At 49.2% G+C, this 16,364-nt stretch overlaps 1 protein-coding gene across 1 annotated transcript in view; it reads left to right on the top strand.

Annotated features, from left to right (window-relative positions):
• Positions 1–2,597: 2,597 nt before the first annotated feature.
• The window catches only part of LOC119954247 (plexin domain-containing protein 1-like), a 282,386-nt gene continuing 268,619 nt past the window's right edge, over positions 2,598–16,364 (top strand). Inside the window, exon 1 of the mRNA XM_038779329.1 lies at positions 2,598–3,136. Within this exon, the coding sequence (XP_038635257.1) occupies positions 3,064–3,136 (73 nt within the window). The 5' untranslated portion in view covers positions 2,598–3,063. The remainder of the gene's footprint in view (positions 3,137–16,364) is intronic.

The following is a 16,364-nucleotide window of genomic DNA, read 5'->3' as shown; positions in this document are numbered from 1 at the left end:
TGTCACTGACAAGGCCAACATTTGTTGCCCATCCCTAATTGCCATAAAATTGAGTGACTTTGATCGACCATTTCAGAGGGCAGTAAAGAGTCAATCACATTGCTGTGGGTCTGAAGGCACATGTAGGCCAGGCAGGGTAAAGGCAGCAGATTTCCTTCCCTAACAGGCATTAGTAAAACAGATGAGTTTTTACAACAAATCAATTGTTTCATGTAACCAGTACTGAGACGAATGTTTAATTCCTAGTTATATCAAATGAATTTAAATCCCATTAACTGTTATGGTGGGATTTGAACCCATGTCCTCAACCATTAGCCTGGGCCGCTGGATTCCTGGTCCCGTGACATTACCACTGTGCTAACATCTCCCTGACATGTCCTATGCTGAGAGAGTTGAATTCCCTTTCCCAAAATCTACCTCCAAGAGTAGAACATTTTGTGAGAAGTGCGTTGTTGAATTGTTCCATGGTAGCACGGTGCTTAGCACTGCTGCCTCACAGCTCCACAGCTCCAAGGACCCGGGTTCACTTCCAGCCTCAGATGGCTGTCTGTGCGGAGTCTGCATGTTCTCGCCATGTGTGCGTGGGTTTCCTCCGAGTGCTCTGGTTTCCTCCCACAGTCCAAAGATGTGCAGGTTAGGTGGATTGGCCATGATAAATTGCCCTTAGTGTCCAAAAGGTTTGATGGGGTTACTGGGTTGTGGGGATAGGGCGGTGCATGGGCTTAAGTAGGGTGCTCTTTCCAAGGGCCGGTTCAGACTTGATGGGCCAAATGGCCTCCTCCTGCACTATAAATTCTATGATATTCTATGATGGAGAGAGGAACTTTCCATTGCTGACTACACCTTTGGTTGGAGACATGGGGTTGGCCTAACCTCGGCGGCCTTTTCTTGATGAATGGCAGAAGTAACTTCAGTGCAACACTAAGGGAGGGTTGCACTGTTGGAGGTACCATCTTTCTGATGAGATGTGAGGTTGATGTCTCCCATGCGGTGATCAAAGATCCCATGGCATTCTTTTGAAGAAGCCAGGAGAAATCGTCTGAAGAGTCCTGGCATTGAAATGATTGTCTGGTCGTTATCACATCACTATTTCTGGGACCTAACAGTTTGCATTCCTCTCCATCATCACAACAGTGGCTACACCCTAAAGATGCATTAGCTGCCAAATCAGTGGGGTATCCCGAGGTTTCTTAAGGTGCTGTATTAATGTGATTTTTTTAAAATATAGAAATATTTGAATAAAAAGGATTAGAGAAAGCAAAACAATGGCAGGAAGATGGAAATCTTGGGCGGATTTCTCCATTTCTGAGACTAAATGTTGACGCTGGGACAGGATTTGTGAACTTTCACAACAGCAAAACTGGCACCGAACCTGGATGGACTCAGCAACTGTGGAGTGGTTAGCACCGGTGCCGCGTGGAACACAATCAATTCAGTGAGAAACGGTGCCTGATTTGCCGGGTCTGTGATTGACAAGCTGCAGCCGCATGTACACATTACTCCCCACACACACACTCATCCCAGCCAACAAGATGGTACTGGTTGCGCCGGAGCTCGCCCATACAGCTGATGGGTCGGCTGGGGCCAGAGGGCACATGGAGGGGGGGGGGGTGTGCCTGGGGAGACATCTATACAACCCAAGTTCACAGTGGGCAGTCAGCGCTGTGCACAACTGCATGACTGGCTTTCCGCTATGGCAATGGTGTTCTGTGTCCATCCACCCTGACTGCACAGCCCACCTCCTGGCCATCCCCGGCTACTCCCCCCGGCCTTGGCAGAAGCCCCCTGGCCAGCACCACAACTGTCAGCACACGATGGCGATGTTGGACACTTTCCGTACTCCCCTCTCTCCCTCAGCAGTCACGTTTTATGATATTTAAAAGTACAAGTGAACTGCGCCGCCAGGAAATTAGCCCATTGTAGGCGGAGAATCACTGAGGCCCAGAGAATGCCTGCTAGTGACATGCAAACTGTGTTTAGTCTACATGCGTTCCGGACCGCATTGGCGCCGCTGTCGAGGTGACGGAGAATTGCGATTTGGCGTCAGATCGGCACCCTCTGCGATTTTAGCGTCGGAACCTACTCTCCGCCCAATCGCGTTTCGCAATTTCGGCGCCAGCCAATGGAAAATCCCGCCCCTTTTGTTGACAAAAAGCCTCAATTTGATGGAGAATAATTCTTGGAGAAGAGTATGTAATTTTTGTAGTGCAATTGAAATGACGCTCTTTGTTAATTTTATTGCAAGGATAATCCGCTGGTTCCATCTCCCCCAGTTTCAGCCACACGTTCAGCAAACTAATCAGTGGGGGCTAAGTGATCTATGGCAGGTTAAACGTCTGAGCACTTAAAAAAAAATAATACATTGGGATGGATTTGCAGCTCTTATGGACGGGCACCTGATATTAAAAGCTCAATTTCAACATCCCAGCTTTATTCTGATTGCTGTTAAATCGGATCTGAAGTAAATGCTTTTTAGAACAATTCCTTTCATAGCATTTGGGGGAGGGGGGGGGATAATGAAATACTCGCGAGAGGAAAGTGTAGCAGGTTTGAAGAGCCTGGGTCCGATGAATGAATAATTCAGCAGTAAGGATTGACAGGTGGGTTTGTGTATCAGAGAGGGCTGGGAGGGGAATGGAGGAGAAAGGGGCTGGCTGCTATCAGGTGTAATCTCCCCCACACACACCCTCTCTCCCACCTTCTCTCTCTCTCTCTCTCTATGCCCCACTTAGTCTAGCGAGTGTTATGATGAGAGTCTGACAGAGTGTGGCGTGCTCTCCAAGCCCAGCCAGTTCTCAAACAAACACAGCGAGTGAGAGAGAGACAAAATAATCTGTAGGAAAAAAAAAAAGGCAGCCACAGAGGGGAGGAATAAAAATAACCACCAGATACTTATAAACATCAGCCCAGAGAGTGTTTCCCCCCTGCCATCTGGTTCTAATGGACTTCGGACCGTCAAACTCTGAAATAGGGTGGATCTGAGCATCGCCCTCACTCAGTTGGATCCCAGCTCCAAGGGGACTCTGCTGCTTTGAGAACGCTCCAGACCCGGGTGGCAGCAACATGGGACTTGGCACTTTCTCCCTGCTGTACCTGTCCTCAGTACTTGCAATGCTGGAAGGCGCAGAGCTGGCAGGTAAGGAACAACCCAGATCTCCCTCCTCCTTTATTTCTCCCTCTGCCCGTTGTTTCCTGGCCAATTGCAAAACAATTTTTAAAGAAGAAACAAAAGCAACCTGCAAATACCCAGGGTGGCAGGGTCACTCAGGGCGACAGAACGCGCCTTCATTGTGCAAAGAATCTCTGCAGCAGAATCCTTCTCCAGCCCTGCTACCTTCTCCCTTTAATATCTGTGTGTCCTGCAAATTCTGCATTGAGGCGCCGGCCTTGCCAACGTTACCATCGGCCGGTCACACACACACCTATCCCAAAAGTTGGTTGCAGTGTGAAAGGCAGAGTAGAGAAGTGAGCCCTATCTCTCTCTCTCTCTCTCTGTGCTACACAAGCTCCAGATGCTGGTTCATTATAACAGCGGTGTGGCTCGCTGGTGGCCGGGAGAGGGTGTTTTAATTTTTTGAGGCAGCACTTTCACAATATTGACAGTAATATAGTCTCCGACCTGCCGTAACCCCTTGGCTGTAACAGCTCAAACGGACATGTCGCCTGTGTGAAAGACTTGAATGTTTTGTTTTATGGGGTCAGACGAGGAAATCCGCTCTGGAGAATATTGAGTTATAAATTCTGATCAGGCAGGTAGACCATCCATACAGCCAGTGTCTGTTTATCCACAACGCCCCCACCCCCCTCCTCAATCTATCCAGTGTAATTTACCAGATATATCATTGCACATGTTAACCTGTCAGACAATGCCCTTACAAATGGCAGATTCTCTGCCGGTGTTTCAATCAGGAGCACTGAGGGAAGATTTCGAGTTCATGCAGACAGCAGTGCCTCGTGTTTTCTGGGCCATGGCTTCTTCGTGTCAATGGGGTGCTCAACCAAGTTTTCTCCCTAAATGGTAGCTCGTGTCCACCTCAAACTCTCAGCAGCTTTTCGCGTTGCCCAGACTGATTTTATTGAGGCCAGTTAAATGAACAACTGGCATTTCGACAGCCTCAGACTACCCAAGGTGCTTAATGTGCAGCCAATAAAGGTACTTTTTAAAAATTAGTTCATGGGATGTGGGCATTGCTGGCTGAGGAGGTAGACTATTTGTCGATATGCTTTGTCGATTTTTCTTTTTGTCTGCTGTGTACGTACTGGGTACGTTCCCTTGGCCGCAGGAAAATACTTTTCACTGTAATTCGGTACATGTGACAATCAATCACTCGATCAATCAGTAAACAGTCAATGATTTGCTGTGGGTCTGGAATCCCATCTAGGCCAGACCAGGTGAGGATGACAGATTTCCTTCCTGAAACAGATGGCCTTTTACAACAGTCGGAAATGGTTTCATGTTCACCATTAGACTTTTCATTCTAGATTTTTTTACTGAATTCAAATTTCACCACCTGCCGTGTTGGGATTCGAACCCCTAGTCCCCCGAGCGTTACTCTGGGTCTCACGGTCCAGTGACAATACCGCTGTGCCATTGCCTCTTGAAAAGCAAAATACTGCAGATGCTGTAAATCTGAGATAAGAACAGACAATGCCTGAACAGGTAATTGAGCAGGTAAAGCAACATCGAGTCAAAGTGTGAATTTAAGTCACTGATCTGTCATCAGCGCTTTTTAAGGTCATTGTTGAAATGTGGGAGACACAGCAGCCATGAGCAGTATTGTGATAGGGTGGACAGTGAGAGCCTTTTTCCTCGGATGGTGATGTCCAGCACGAGGGGACATAGCTTTAAATTGAAGGGAGATAGATATAGGACAGATGTCAGAGGTAGGTTCTTTACTCAGAGAGTAGTAAGGGCGTGGAATGCCCTGCCAGCAACAGTAGTGGACTCGCCAACACTAAACGCATTCAAATGGTCATTGGATAGGCATATGGACGATAAGGGAATAGTGTAGAGGGACTTTAGAGGGATTTCACAGGACGGCGCAACATCGAGGGCCGAAGGGCCTGTGCTGCGCTGTAATGTTCTATAATAATAATAATCACTGATTGTCACAAGTAGGCTTCAATTAAGTTACTGTGAAAAGCCCCTAGTTGCCACATTCCGGTGCCTGTTCGGGGAGGCTGGTACAGGAATTGAACCCACGCTGCTGCCTTATTTTGCATTACATACCAGCTGTTTAGCCCACTGTGCTAAACCAGCCCCATATCATATCATCATATATGATCATATAAATGTGTTTTTAAGTGTCGGTTAAAGGTTAAGTGTTGTACAGGAGATCGCCACTGCTCTGAAATAGGGGCATGAGATCCTTTACATCCAGACGAGAGGACAGACAGAACTTTGGTTCAAATAACTCAGCCGGAAGTAGGCGGCTCCGACAATGCAGCACTGTGCTCAGATTGCTGGAGTGGGATTTGAACCCCCAAAACCTTGACCGAGTAAAGGAATGTAAATGGGGGGAGGGGGGAGAATCTTTCACAGAGGGCGGCACGGTGGGACAGTGGTTAGCACTGCTGCCTCACAGCTCCTGGGTCCCAGGTTCAATTCCGGCCTCGGGTGACAGTCTGCGTGGGTTTCCTCCGACTTCCTCCCACTGTCAAAGAACCGCAGGTTAGGTGGATTGGCCAAGCTCAATTGCCCCTTAGTGTCTGTGAGGTTGGGTGGGGTTACTGGGATAGGGTGGAGGTGTAGGCTTGGGTAGGGTGCTCTCTCCAAGGGCCGGTGCAGACTCAATGGTCCGAATGGCTTCCTTCTGCACTGTAGATTCTGTGATGCTATGATTTGGGGAAGAGCAGTAGGTGGGTGATTGGATAATGTTTTCTCAAAGTGCTGTCACTGGCAGGGTGGGCTCAATGGCTGACTCCATGCTGTGCGATTTTATGCCCTTGTTTGAATTCGCCATCTCCTCGGTCACACTGGATGCCCAGATTGTCAATCTGAGCAGTGTTAGCCCAGTTTGTGGATTAAAAATGGACAAAATTGTGGGTAGGCATGGCGAAGGAGGGGAATGTTCAAAACCGTGAGCTCACCACCCCCCAAAAAATACATTTTAAAAATGTCAAATTCTGACAAACTGTAAACGCGTGCAGTCGTTTCCTTCGCTACAGGGGGCATTCAATCTCACTTCACTGACAGGCAGCTTTGATGTAATGCCCACTTTCATTTCCCTCTGCCACATACCGACAGCTGAATGAAGTTCCATAGGGGGAGGAGGCACTAATGGTTCAGTTAATGATCCATGCTAACTGCTCATAGCATGATACGATGTGAAGACTGTTGTGTTTATTATTCACTTGCAGAGTTTTAATTTGCTTTTCCCAATTTGTTCAGCTGCTTTTCTCAACCTGTCTGCAGTTGCCCGCAGCTGATTCCACCTGGATTTGCGAGCCTATTTCAAGGAAAAAGGTTTAAAAATCAAACTATCAGTGAGTTTAAACAGTCAGGTGGCTGTGTGTGTGAAGACAACGTAAGAGTGCAGAGATTTAATTAAAACACATGGTGGATCAAAACTGGGAGAAGATTACGACTAGGCATTAATAGATCCAGTCAAATAGCAAAAACCCACAGAAACCTGGCAAAGTCATCCTTAACAAGGATTGGTTTTGTTAAGCAGGAACTGTTGCGATAGTAAAACAGAAGCAATGAAGCACTGATGCAGGAATACTGGAATGAGAACAGCAATAGCTGGAAAACAATCAGCAGGTCTGGCAGCATCTAGGGAGAGGGGAAGAACAGAGTGAACACTTTCGGTTGAGCTTTTAGGCTTTGTCACTACAGAGTCTGGTTTGAGATGCAGAGCTGGACTTATCTTCAGTTGTCCATGTTTTTGGGCCTCATTAATGTTGCAGAATACTGTGGATCAGTATTTTCACAGCAACATCTGCGGTTCAGTTGAAGGTTTGTCACTAACTTCTCAAAGCCATTTGATAGAGGCATGAGATAAAGGGCAGTTACAGAGCAGTCAGTCCTAGAAGCCTCTTCAATCCCGGTGTGATGTCATTTCTGCTTCCTCCGACTAAACGGCCCCTCTTCCCAGCCCCTGCACTCACCCCCTCCCCAGCTCCCTTACCCCCTCCCCCGCTCCCTTACCCCCTCCCCCGCTCCCTTACCCCCTCGCCAGCCCCCTTACCCCCTCGCCAGCCCCCTTACCCCCTCGCCAGCCCCCTTACCCCCTCGCCAGCCCCCTTACCCCCTCCCCTGCTCCCTTACCCCCTCCTCTGCTCCCTTACACCCTCCCCAGCTCCCTTACACCCTCCCCAGCCCCTGCACTCACCCCCCTCCCCAGCTCCCTTACCCCTTCCACAGCTCCCTTACCCCCTCCCCTGCTCCCTTACCCGCTCTGCTGCTCACTTACCCCCTTCCCAGCTCCTTACCCCCTCCCCTGCTCCCTTACCCCCTCCCCAGCTCCTTACCCCCTCCCCAGCTCCTTACCCCCTCCCCTGCTCCCTTACCCCCTCCCCTGCTCCCGTACCCCCTCCCCTGCTCCCGTACCCCCTCCCCTGCTCTGTGACCCCCTCCCCTGCTCTGTTACCCCCTCCCCTGCTCTGTTACCCCCTCCCCTGCTCCCTTACCCCCTCCCCTGCTCCATCACCCCCTCCCCTGCTCCATCACCCCCTCCTCTGCTCCATCACCCCCTCCTCTGCTCCATCACCCCCTCCTCTGCTCCGTCACCCCCTCCTCTGCTCCGTTACCCCCTCCCCTGCTCCATCAACCTCCTCCCCTGCTCCATCACCCCTCCCTTGCTCCCTTACACCCCTCCCCTGCTCCATCACCCCCTCCTCTGCTACATCACCCCCTCCCCTGCTCCATCACCGTCCCCTGCTCCCTTACCCCCCTCCTCTGATCCATTACCCTCTGCCCTGCTTGAACTACCCTCTCCATTACCCCCTGACCTGCTCCCTTACCCGCTTCCCTGCTCCGTTACCCCCTCCACTGCTCCATCATCCCCTCCCCTGCTCCCTTACCCCCCTCCCATGCTCCATCATCCCCTCCCCTGCTCCATCACCCCCTCCTCTGCTACATCACCCCCTCCCCTGCTCCATCACACCGTCCCTGCTCCCTTACCCCCCTCCTCTGCTCCATCACCCCTCCACTGCTCCATTACCCCTTGCCCTGCTTGAACTACCCTCTCCATTACCCCATCCCCTGATATCCTCTCTATTACCCCCTGACCTGCTCCCTTACCCGCTTCCCTGCTCCGTTACCCCCTCCACTGCTCCATCATCCCCTCCCCTGCTCCCTTACCCTCCTCCCCTGCTCCCTTACCCTCCTCCCCTGCTCCATCACCCCTCCACTGCTCCATCATCCCCTCCCCTGCTCCCTTACCCCCCCCCCCATGCTCCATCATCCCCTCCCCCTTTCCCTTGCCCCCCTCCCCTGCTCCATCTCCCCTCCCCTGCTCCCTTACCCCCCTCCCCTGCTCCATCATCCCCTCCCCTCTCCATTACTCCATTTCAATTCATTTCATTTTCATTTTCATTTCATTACCCCTTCCCCTGCCCATTACCCTCCCCCTGCTCGTGTAACCATTCCTGTGCTCCAGTAACGCCCCTCCCCTGCTCCCCATCACCCTCGCCCCTGCTCCATCACCCCCTCCCCTGCTCCATCACCCCCTCCCCTGCTCCATCACCCCCTCCCCTGCTCCATCACCCCCTCCCCTGCTCCATCACCCCCTACCCTGCTCCCCATCACCCTCGCCCCTGCTCTATTACTCCCATCCCTCCCCCTTTCCATTACCCACCCTCCTTTCTCAATCACCCCTATGCAGCCTCCTGGGAAACGAAAAAAAAAAAACGATGACAAATTTAGGAAAATAAAAGTCTGAGTAATTCCCCTCCAAATTGCCAAAGCAGTTAAACAGGGGGTGATGGAACAGGGGAGAGGGTAATGGAGCAGGGGAGGGGGTAATGGAGCAGGGGAGGGGGTGATGGAGCAGGGGAGGGGGTGATGGACTGTGGCCAGGGGTCAGCAATGTGGCATGTCCTTATATCTGGACATGTCTGTCATTCTCAGCAACTCACCCAGCTCTGGAAATAATGGCCTTGTTAGTCGCACCCACAATTTGAGGAATAAAAGAGAAAGTTTCCCTGTTGGGGTTTGTTTGAACAATGATAGTGTGCATTTAATATTGTTTGAACTATGGAGATGGGTTGAGTGCATATTAAAACCGTTAACAGTCGGCATTAGAAATTTTGGTAAGCGTCTGTCCAGATGCAGATCACAGTAACAAGGGAATTGAATCCTGCATTTCAGCATGTCCCAAACTGGTTTGTAGCCATTTCCATCAGACTGACCACATTGTGCTGCACGGACCCTGTAAGAAATCTACCGTTCTGTGGAAAGGGAGTCAAATTTACAAAATCAAAATGTTTGTCCTGGATTAGTGTCTGGTTAGCAGTGTTAGGGTTTAGTATCTGGTTATCAGGGCCATGGATTAGTGTCTGGTTATCAGGGCCATGGATTAGTGTCTGGTTAGCAGGGCCATGGATTAGTGTCTGGTTATCAGGGTCATGGATTAGTGTCTGGTTAGCAGGGCCATGGATTAGTATCTGGTTAGCAGGGTGATGGATTAGTGTCTGGTTACCAGGGTAATGGATTAGTGTCTGGTTATCAGGGCCATGGATTAGTGTCTGGTTAGCAGGGCCATGGATTAGTGTCTGGTTACCAGGGTAATGGATTAGTGTCTGGTTATCAGGGCCATGGATTAGTGTCTGGTTAGCAGGGCCATGGATTAGTGTCTGGTTATCAGGGTCATGGATTAGTATCTGGTTAGCAGGGTAATGGATTAGTGTCTGGTTAGCAGGGTAATGGATTAGTGTCTGGTTAGCAGGGAAATGGATTAGTGTCTGGTTAGCAGGGTAATGGATTAGTGTCTGGTTATCAGGGCCATGGATTAGTGTCTGGTTAGCAGGGCCATGGATTAGTGTCTGGTTACCAGGGCCATGGATTAGTGTCTGGTTACCAGGGCCATGGATTAGTATCTGGTTAGCAGGGTAATGGATTAGTGTCTGGTTATCAGGGCCATGGATTAGTGTCTGGTTAGCAGGGTAATGGATTAGTGTCTGGTTAGCAGGGTCATGGATTAGTGTCTGGTTAGCAGGGTGATGGATTAGTGTCTGGTTATCAGGGAGATGGATTAGTGTCTGGTTAGCAGGGCCATGGATTAGTGCCTGGTTAGCAGGGTCATGGATTAGTATCTGGTTAGCAGGGTCATGGATTAGTGTCTGGTTATCAGAGTGATGGATTAGTGTCTGGTTAGCAGGGCAATAGATTAGTGTCTGGTTATCAGGGCCATGGATTAGTGTCTGGTTAGCAGGGCCATGGATTAGTGTCTGGTTATCAGTGTCTTGGATTAGTGCCTGGTTAGCAGGGTGATGGATTAGTGCCTGGTTATCAGGGCCATGGATTAGTGCCTGGTTAGCAGGGTGATAGATTAGTGCCTGGTTATCAGGGTAATGGATTAGTGTCTGGTTATCAGGGCCATGGATTAGTGTCTGGTTAGCAGGGCCATGGATTAATGTCTGGTTATCAGGGCCATGGATTAGTGTCTGGTTAGCAGGGTAATGGATTAGTATCTGGTTATCAGGGTAATGGATTAGTGTCTGGTTATCAGGGCCATGGATTAGTGTCTGGTTATCAGGGCCATGGATTAGTGTCTGGTTAGCAGGGCCATGGATTAATGTCTGGTTAGCAGGGCCATGGATTAGTGTCTGGTTATCAGGGCCATGGATTAGTGTCTGGTTAGCAGGGTAATGGATTAGTGTCTGGTTAGCAGGGCCATGGATTAGTGTCTGGTTAGCAGGGCCATGGATTAGTGTCTGGTTATCAGGGCCATGGATTAGTGTCTGGTTAGCAGGGTAATGGATTAGTATCTGGTTAGCAGGGTAATGGATTAGTGTCTGGTTAGCAGGGCCATGGATTAGTGTCTGGTTATCAGGGCCATGGATTAGTGTCTGGTTAGCAGGGTCATGGATTAGTATCTGGTTAGCAGGGTAATGGATTAGTATCTGGTTAGCAGGGTAATGGATTAGTGCCTGGTTAGCAGGGCCATGGATTAGTGTCTGGTTAGCAGGGTAATGGATTAGTGTCTGGTTAGCAGGGAAATGGATTAGTGTCTGGTTAGCAGGGTAATGGATTAGTGCCTGGTTATCAGGGCCATGGATTAGTCTGGTTAGCGGGGCCATGGATTAGTATCTGGTTATCAGGGCCATGGATTAGTGTCTGGTTATCAGGGCCATGGGTTAGTGCCTGGTTAGTAGAGCCATGGATTAGTGTCTGGTTAGCAGGGCCATGGATTAGTGCCTGGTTATCAGGGTCATGGATTAGTGCCTGGTTATCAGGGTCATGGATTAGTGCCTGGTTATCAGGGTCATGGATTAGTGTCTGGTTAGCAGGGCCATGGATTAGTGTCTAGTTAGCAGGGCCATGGATTAGTGCCTGGTTTCAGGGTCATGGATTAGTGTCTGGTTAGCAGGGCCATTGATTAGTGTCTAGTTAGCAGTGTAATGGATTAGTGTCTGGTTAGCAGGGAAATGGATTAGTGTCTGGTTAGCAGGGTAATGGATTAGTGCCTGGTTATCAGGGCCATGGATTAGTGTCTGGTTAGCGGGGCCATGGATTAGTGTCTGGTTATCAGGGCCATGGGTTAGTGCCTGGTTAGTAGGGCCATGGATTAGTGTCTGGTTAGCAGGGCCATGTATTAGTGCTTGGTTAGCAGGGCCATGGATTAGTGTCTGGTTAGCAGGGTCATGGATTAGTGTCTGGTTAGCAGGGCCACGGATTAGTGTCTAGTTAGCAGGGTCATGGATTAGTATCTGGTTAGCAGGGCCATGGATTAGTGTCTGGTTAGCAGGGCCATGGATTAGTGCCTAGTTAGCAGGGCCGTGGATTAGTGCCTGGTTATCAGGGACATGGATTCGTATCTGGTTAGCAGGGCCATGGATTAGTGTCTGGTTATCAGGGTAATGGATTAGTGTCTGGTTAGCAGGGCCATGGATTAGTGTCTGGTTATCAGGGTAATGGATTAGTGTCTGGTTAGCAGGGCCATGGATTAGTGTCTGGTTATCAGGGTAATGGATTAGTGTCTGGTTAGCAGGGCCATGGATTAGTGTCTGGTTATCAGGGTAATGGATTAGTGTCTGCTTAGCAGGATCATAGATTAGTATCTGGTTAGCAGGGCCATGGATTAATGTCTGGTTAGCAGGGCCATGGATTAGTGTCTGGTTATCAGGGTAATGGATTAGTGTCTGGTTAGCAGGGCCATGGATTAGTGTCTGGTTAGCAGGGCCATGGATTAGTGTCTGGTTATCAGGGCCATGGATTAGTGTCTGGTTAGCAGGGCCATGGATTAGTATCTGGTTATCAGGGCCATGGATTAGTGCCTGGTTATCAGGGCCATGGATTAGTGTCTGGTTAGCAGGGTAATGGATTAGTGTCTGGTTAGCAGGGCCATGGATTAGTGTCTGGTTATCAGGGCCATGGATTAGTGTTTGGTTAGCAGGGTAATGGATTAGTGTCTGGTTAGCAGGGCCATGGATTAGTGTCTGGTTAGCAGGGCCATGGATTAGTGTCTGGTTATCAGGGCCATGGATTAGTGTCTGGTTAGCAGGGTAATGGATTAGTGTTTGGTTATCAGGGCCATGGATTAGTGTCTGGTTAGCAGGGCCATGGATTAGTGTCTGGTTATCAGGGCCATGGATTAGTGTCTGGTTAGCAGGGCCATGGATTAGTATCTGGTTATCAGGGCCATGGATTAGTGCCTGGTTATCAGGGCCATGGATTAGTGTCTGGTTAGCAGGGTAATGGATTAGTGTCTGGTTAGCAGGGAAATGGATTAGTGTCTGGTTAGCAGGGTAATGGATTAGTGCCTGGTTATCAGGGCCATGGATTAGTGTCTGGTTAGCGGGGCCATGGATTAGTGTCTGGTTATCAGGGCCATGGGTTAGTGCCTGGTTAGTAGGGCCATGGATTAGTGTCTGGTTAGCAGGGCCATGTATTAGTGCTTGGTTAGCAGGGCCATGGATTAGTGTCTGGTTAGCAGGGTCATGGATTAGTGTCTGGTTAGCAGGGCCACGGATTAGTGTCTAGTTAGCAGGGTCATGGATTAGTATCTGGTTAGCAGGGCCATGGATTAGTGTCTGGTTAGCAGGGCCATGGATTAGTGCCTAGTTAGCAGGGCCGTGGATTAGTGCCTGGTTATCAGGGACATGGATTAGTATCTGGTTAGCAGGGTAATGGATTAGTGTCTGGTTAGCAGGGCCATGGATTAGTGTCTGGTTATCAGGGTAATGGATTAGTGTCTTGTTAGCAGGGCCATGGATTAGTGTCTGGTTATCAGGGTAATGGATTAGTGTCTGGTTAGCAGGGCCATGGATTAGTGTCTGGTTATCAGGGTAATGGATTAGTGTCTGGTTAGCAGGGCCATGGATTAGTGTCTGGTTATCAGGGTAATGGATTAGTGTCTGCTTAGCAGGATCATAGATTAGTATCTGGTTAGCAGGGCCATGGATTAATGTCTGGTTAGCAGGGCCATGGATTAGTGTCTGGTTATCAGGGTAATGGATTAGTGTCTGGTTAGCAGGGCCATGGATTAGTGTCTGGTTAGCAGGGCCATGGATTAGTGTCTGGTTATCAGGGCCATGGATTAGTGTCTGGTTAGCAGGGCCATGGATTAGTATCTGGTTATCAGGGCCATGGATTAGTGCCTGGTTATCAGGGCCATGGATTAGTGTCTGGTTAGCAGGGTAATGGATTAGTGTCTGGTTAGCAGGGCCATGGATTAGTGTCTGGTTATCAGGGCCATGGATTAGTGTTTGGTTAGCAGGGTAATGGATTAGTGTCTGGTTAGCAGGGCCATGGATTAGTGTCTGGTTATCAGGGCCATGGATTAGTGTCTGGTTATCAGGGCCATGGATTAGTGTCTGGTTAGCAGGGTAATGGATTAGTGTCTGGTTATCAGGGCCATGGATTAGTGTCTGGTTAGCAGGGCCATGGATTAGTGTCTGGTTATCAGGGCCATGGATTAGTGTCTGGTTAGCAGGGCCATGGATTAGTATCTGGTTATCAGGGCCATGGATTAGTGCCTGGTTATCAGGGCCATGGATTAGTGTCTGGTTAGCAGGGCCATGGATTAGTGTCTGGTTATCAGGGCCATGGATTAGTGTCTGGTTAGCAGGGTAATGGATTAGTGTCTGGTTAGCAGGGCCATGGATTAGTGTCTGGTTACCAGGGCCATGGATTAGTGTCTGGTTAGCAGGGCCATGGATTAGTGTCTGGTTAGCAGGGTAATGGATTAGTGTCTGGTTAGCAGGGCCATGGATTAGTGTCTGCTTATCAGGGCCATGGGTTAGTATCTGGTTAGCAGGGTAATGGATTAGTGTCTGGTTAGCAGGGCCATGGATTAGTGTCTGGTTATCAGGGTAATGGATTAGTGTCTGGTTAGCAGGGTAATAGATTAGTGCCTGGTTAGCAGGGCCATGGATTAGTGTCTGGTTATCAGGGCCATGGATTAGTGTCTGGTTATCAGTGTCATGGATTAGTGTCTGGTTAGCAGGGTAATGGATTAGTGTCTGTTTGCAGGGCCATGGATTAGTGTCTGGTTAGCAGGGCCATGGATTAGTGTCTGGTTAGCAGGGTAATGGATTAGTGCCTGGTTAGCAGGGCCATGGATTAGTGTCTGGTTAGCAGGGCCATGGATTAGTGTCTAGTTACCAGGGTCATGGATTAGTGTCTGGTTGGCCGTTCAGTACATGCATTTTGTAATTTAATCGGCAATACATTATTAACTGAGATTTTTAGGATCAAAATCAGATTGCAGACGTCAGGACTGACCTCAGTCAGACCTTTCTGCAGCTCCGATGAGATTTGGCAACAACATTGCAGCTAATATCCTCTCGAAATCTCCACTTTGTTTTGCAAGCTAGCTGAATAGTGATTTATGTTGCATGGAACCTAGTTTTTGTGGACGGGGTGAGAATTACTTTGGTGCGTTGAATGAGGTGACTGGAGATTGGAGACAAAGACGATATCATACCCAATCCATCTTCCTCAATAAAAGCATTGTAAACACTGAGTGTGTCTCCATAAATAACTCTGCCTGGGATTGCTGTCATTTCCCTGTTTTGTGTCTCTGTTCTACTGTACATCCCATCTTCTAAAGTTTCCCTTGGCTAGTGTTCGCTGAGTCCGAAGTTTGAGTGTAAGTTGCGCTCCAGAGACTCGAGTCTGAGTTCAATGGTGAGGGAAGTGAGTATTATACATTTGGAGGGACTGTTGTTTGGCTCTGACACTAAACCCTCAGCTGGGCTTAAGTGATCCCACAGCACTAAGGCGAACAGGGCATTTATCTCGGGTCACCTGCCCAAATGATTTCCCCTCAATCAACACTTAAAAGTAGATTACCCGACGAACAGTTGCTGCTGATGTGGGCTCATCGAGTGAAGGTAGGCTGCTGCATTGACTGCATTCAGAGCCAACCACCGTTTCGAGTGATCTGTAGGTGCCAAACCCACTCACAAATAACAGACCAGCCGCTAGAGATAGCACACTGCCCACTTCGACATACTCTCTGACCCCCAACAACACCGCGTATCCAAACCCAATCCAATCACAAATGGTTCAGAGGCTGTAAAGTGCTTTGCAACATCCTTACGTCAAAGTGCTAGATAATTACAAGCCTTCTTTTCACTGGGGTACGGCCAGGACTCACTTATTCTTAGTTTATGGGGAGCATGGCAGGTGAGTGGGGGTTTGGGGGGGGGGGGGGTGAAGGGTGAGTAGGTAATGCATTTTCATTAGACAATAATGGCTGGTTTCCCTCTGGGAGACCTCAGGATTATATTTGCACCCCCCCCCCCCCATTGCCACACCCCCCCCCCCCCCCCCCCCATTGCCACTCATTCCCAAGATATGTCCAATTTGACTTGAAACTTTTGGCCAGGCAAACATCACCAACTCCAGTCAATTGAAACCACAAAGCTCACTTTGAAAGCTTCTCTACTGACGAGAAACAATGATCAGCTTTGAGAACAAAAAGCTGAACCCGTAGAAGGAGAATACATTAAATTTTAAAATAACAACCAAAGCGGAGGTGTGGGAGTCAATTAGTGTATGCAGAGAATTCAGGAGAATACAGCTCCTGCTCTGAGCTATGCATCATGATATCATTGTTTCTGGCCAAATTGGAGACGATTGGGTAATCATCCCTTACCCCACCAGATATGGCCGGAAGCTGCACTGATATAAGTGGCTGGGGACTTGTATGCATTTGTTTACAAATTCATTTACGGGATGTGGGCGTCGCTGG

This window comes from Scyliorhinus canicula, chromosome 19 (assembly GCF_902713615.1).
Source record: "Scyliorhinus canicula chromosome 19, sScyCan1.1, whole genome shotgun sequence".
Classification (NCBI taxonomy): Eukaryota; Metazoa; Chordata; class Chondrichthyes; order Carcharhiniformes; family Scyliorhinidae; genus Scyliorhinus; species Scyliorhinus canicula.
This window is presented reverse-complemented; position numbering and strand designations above follow the sequence as displayed.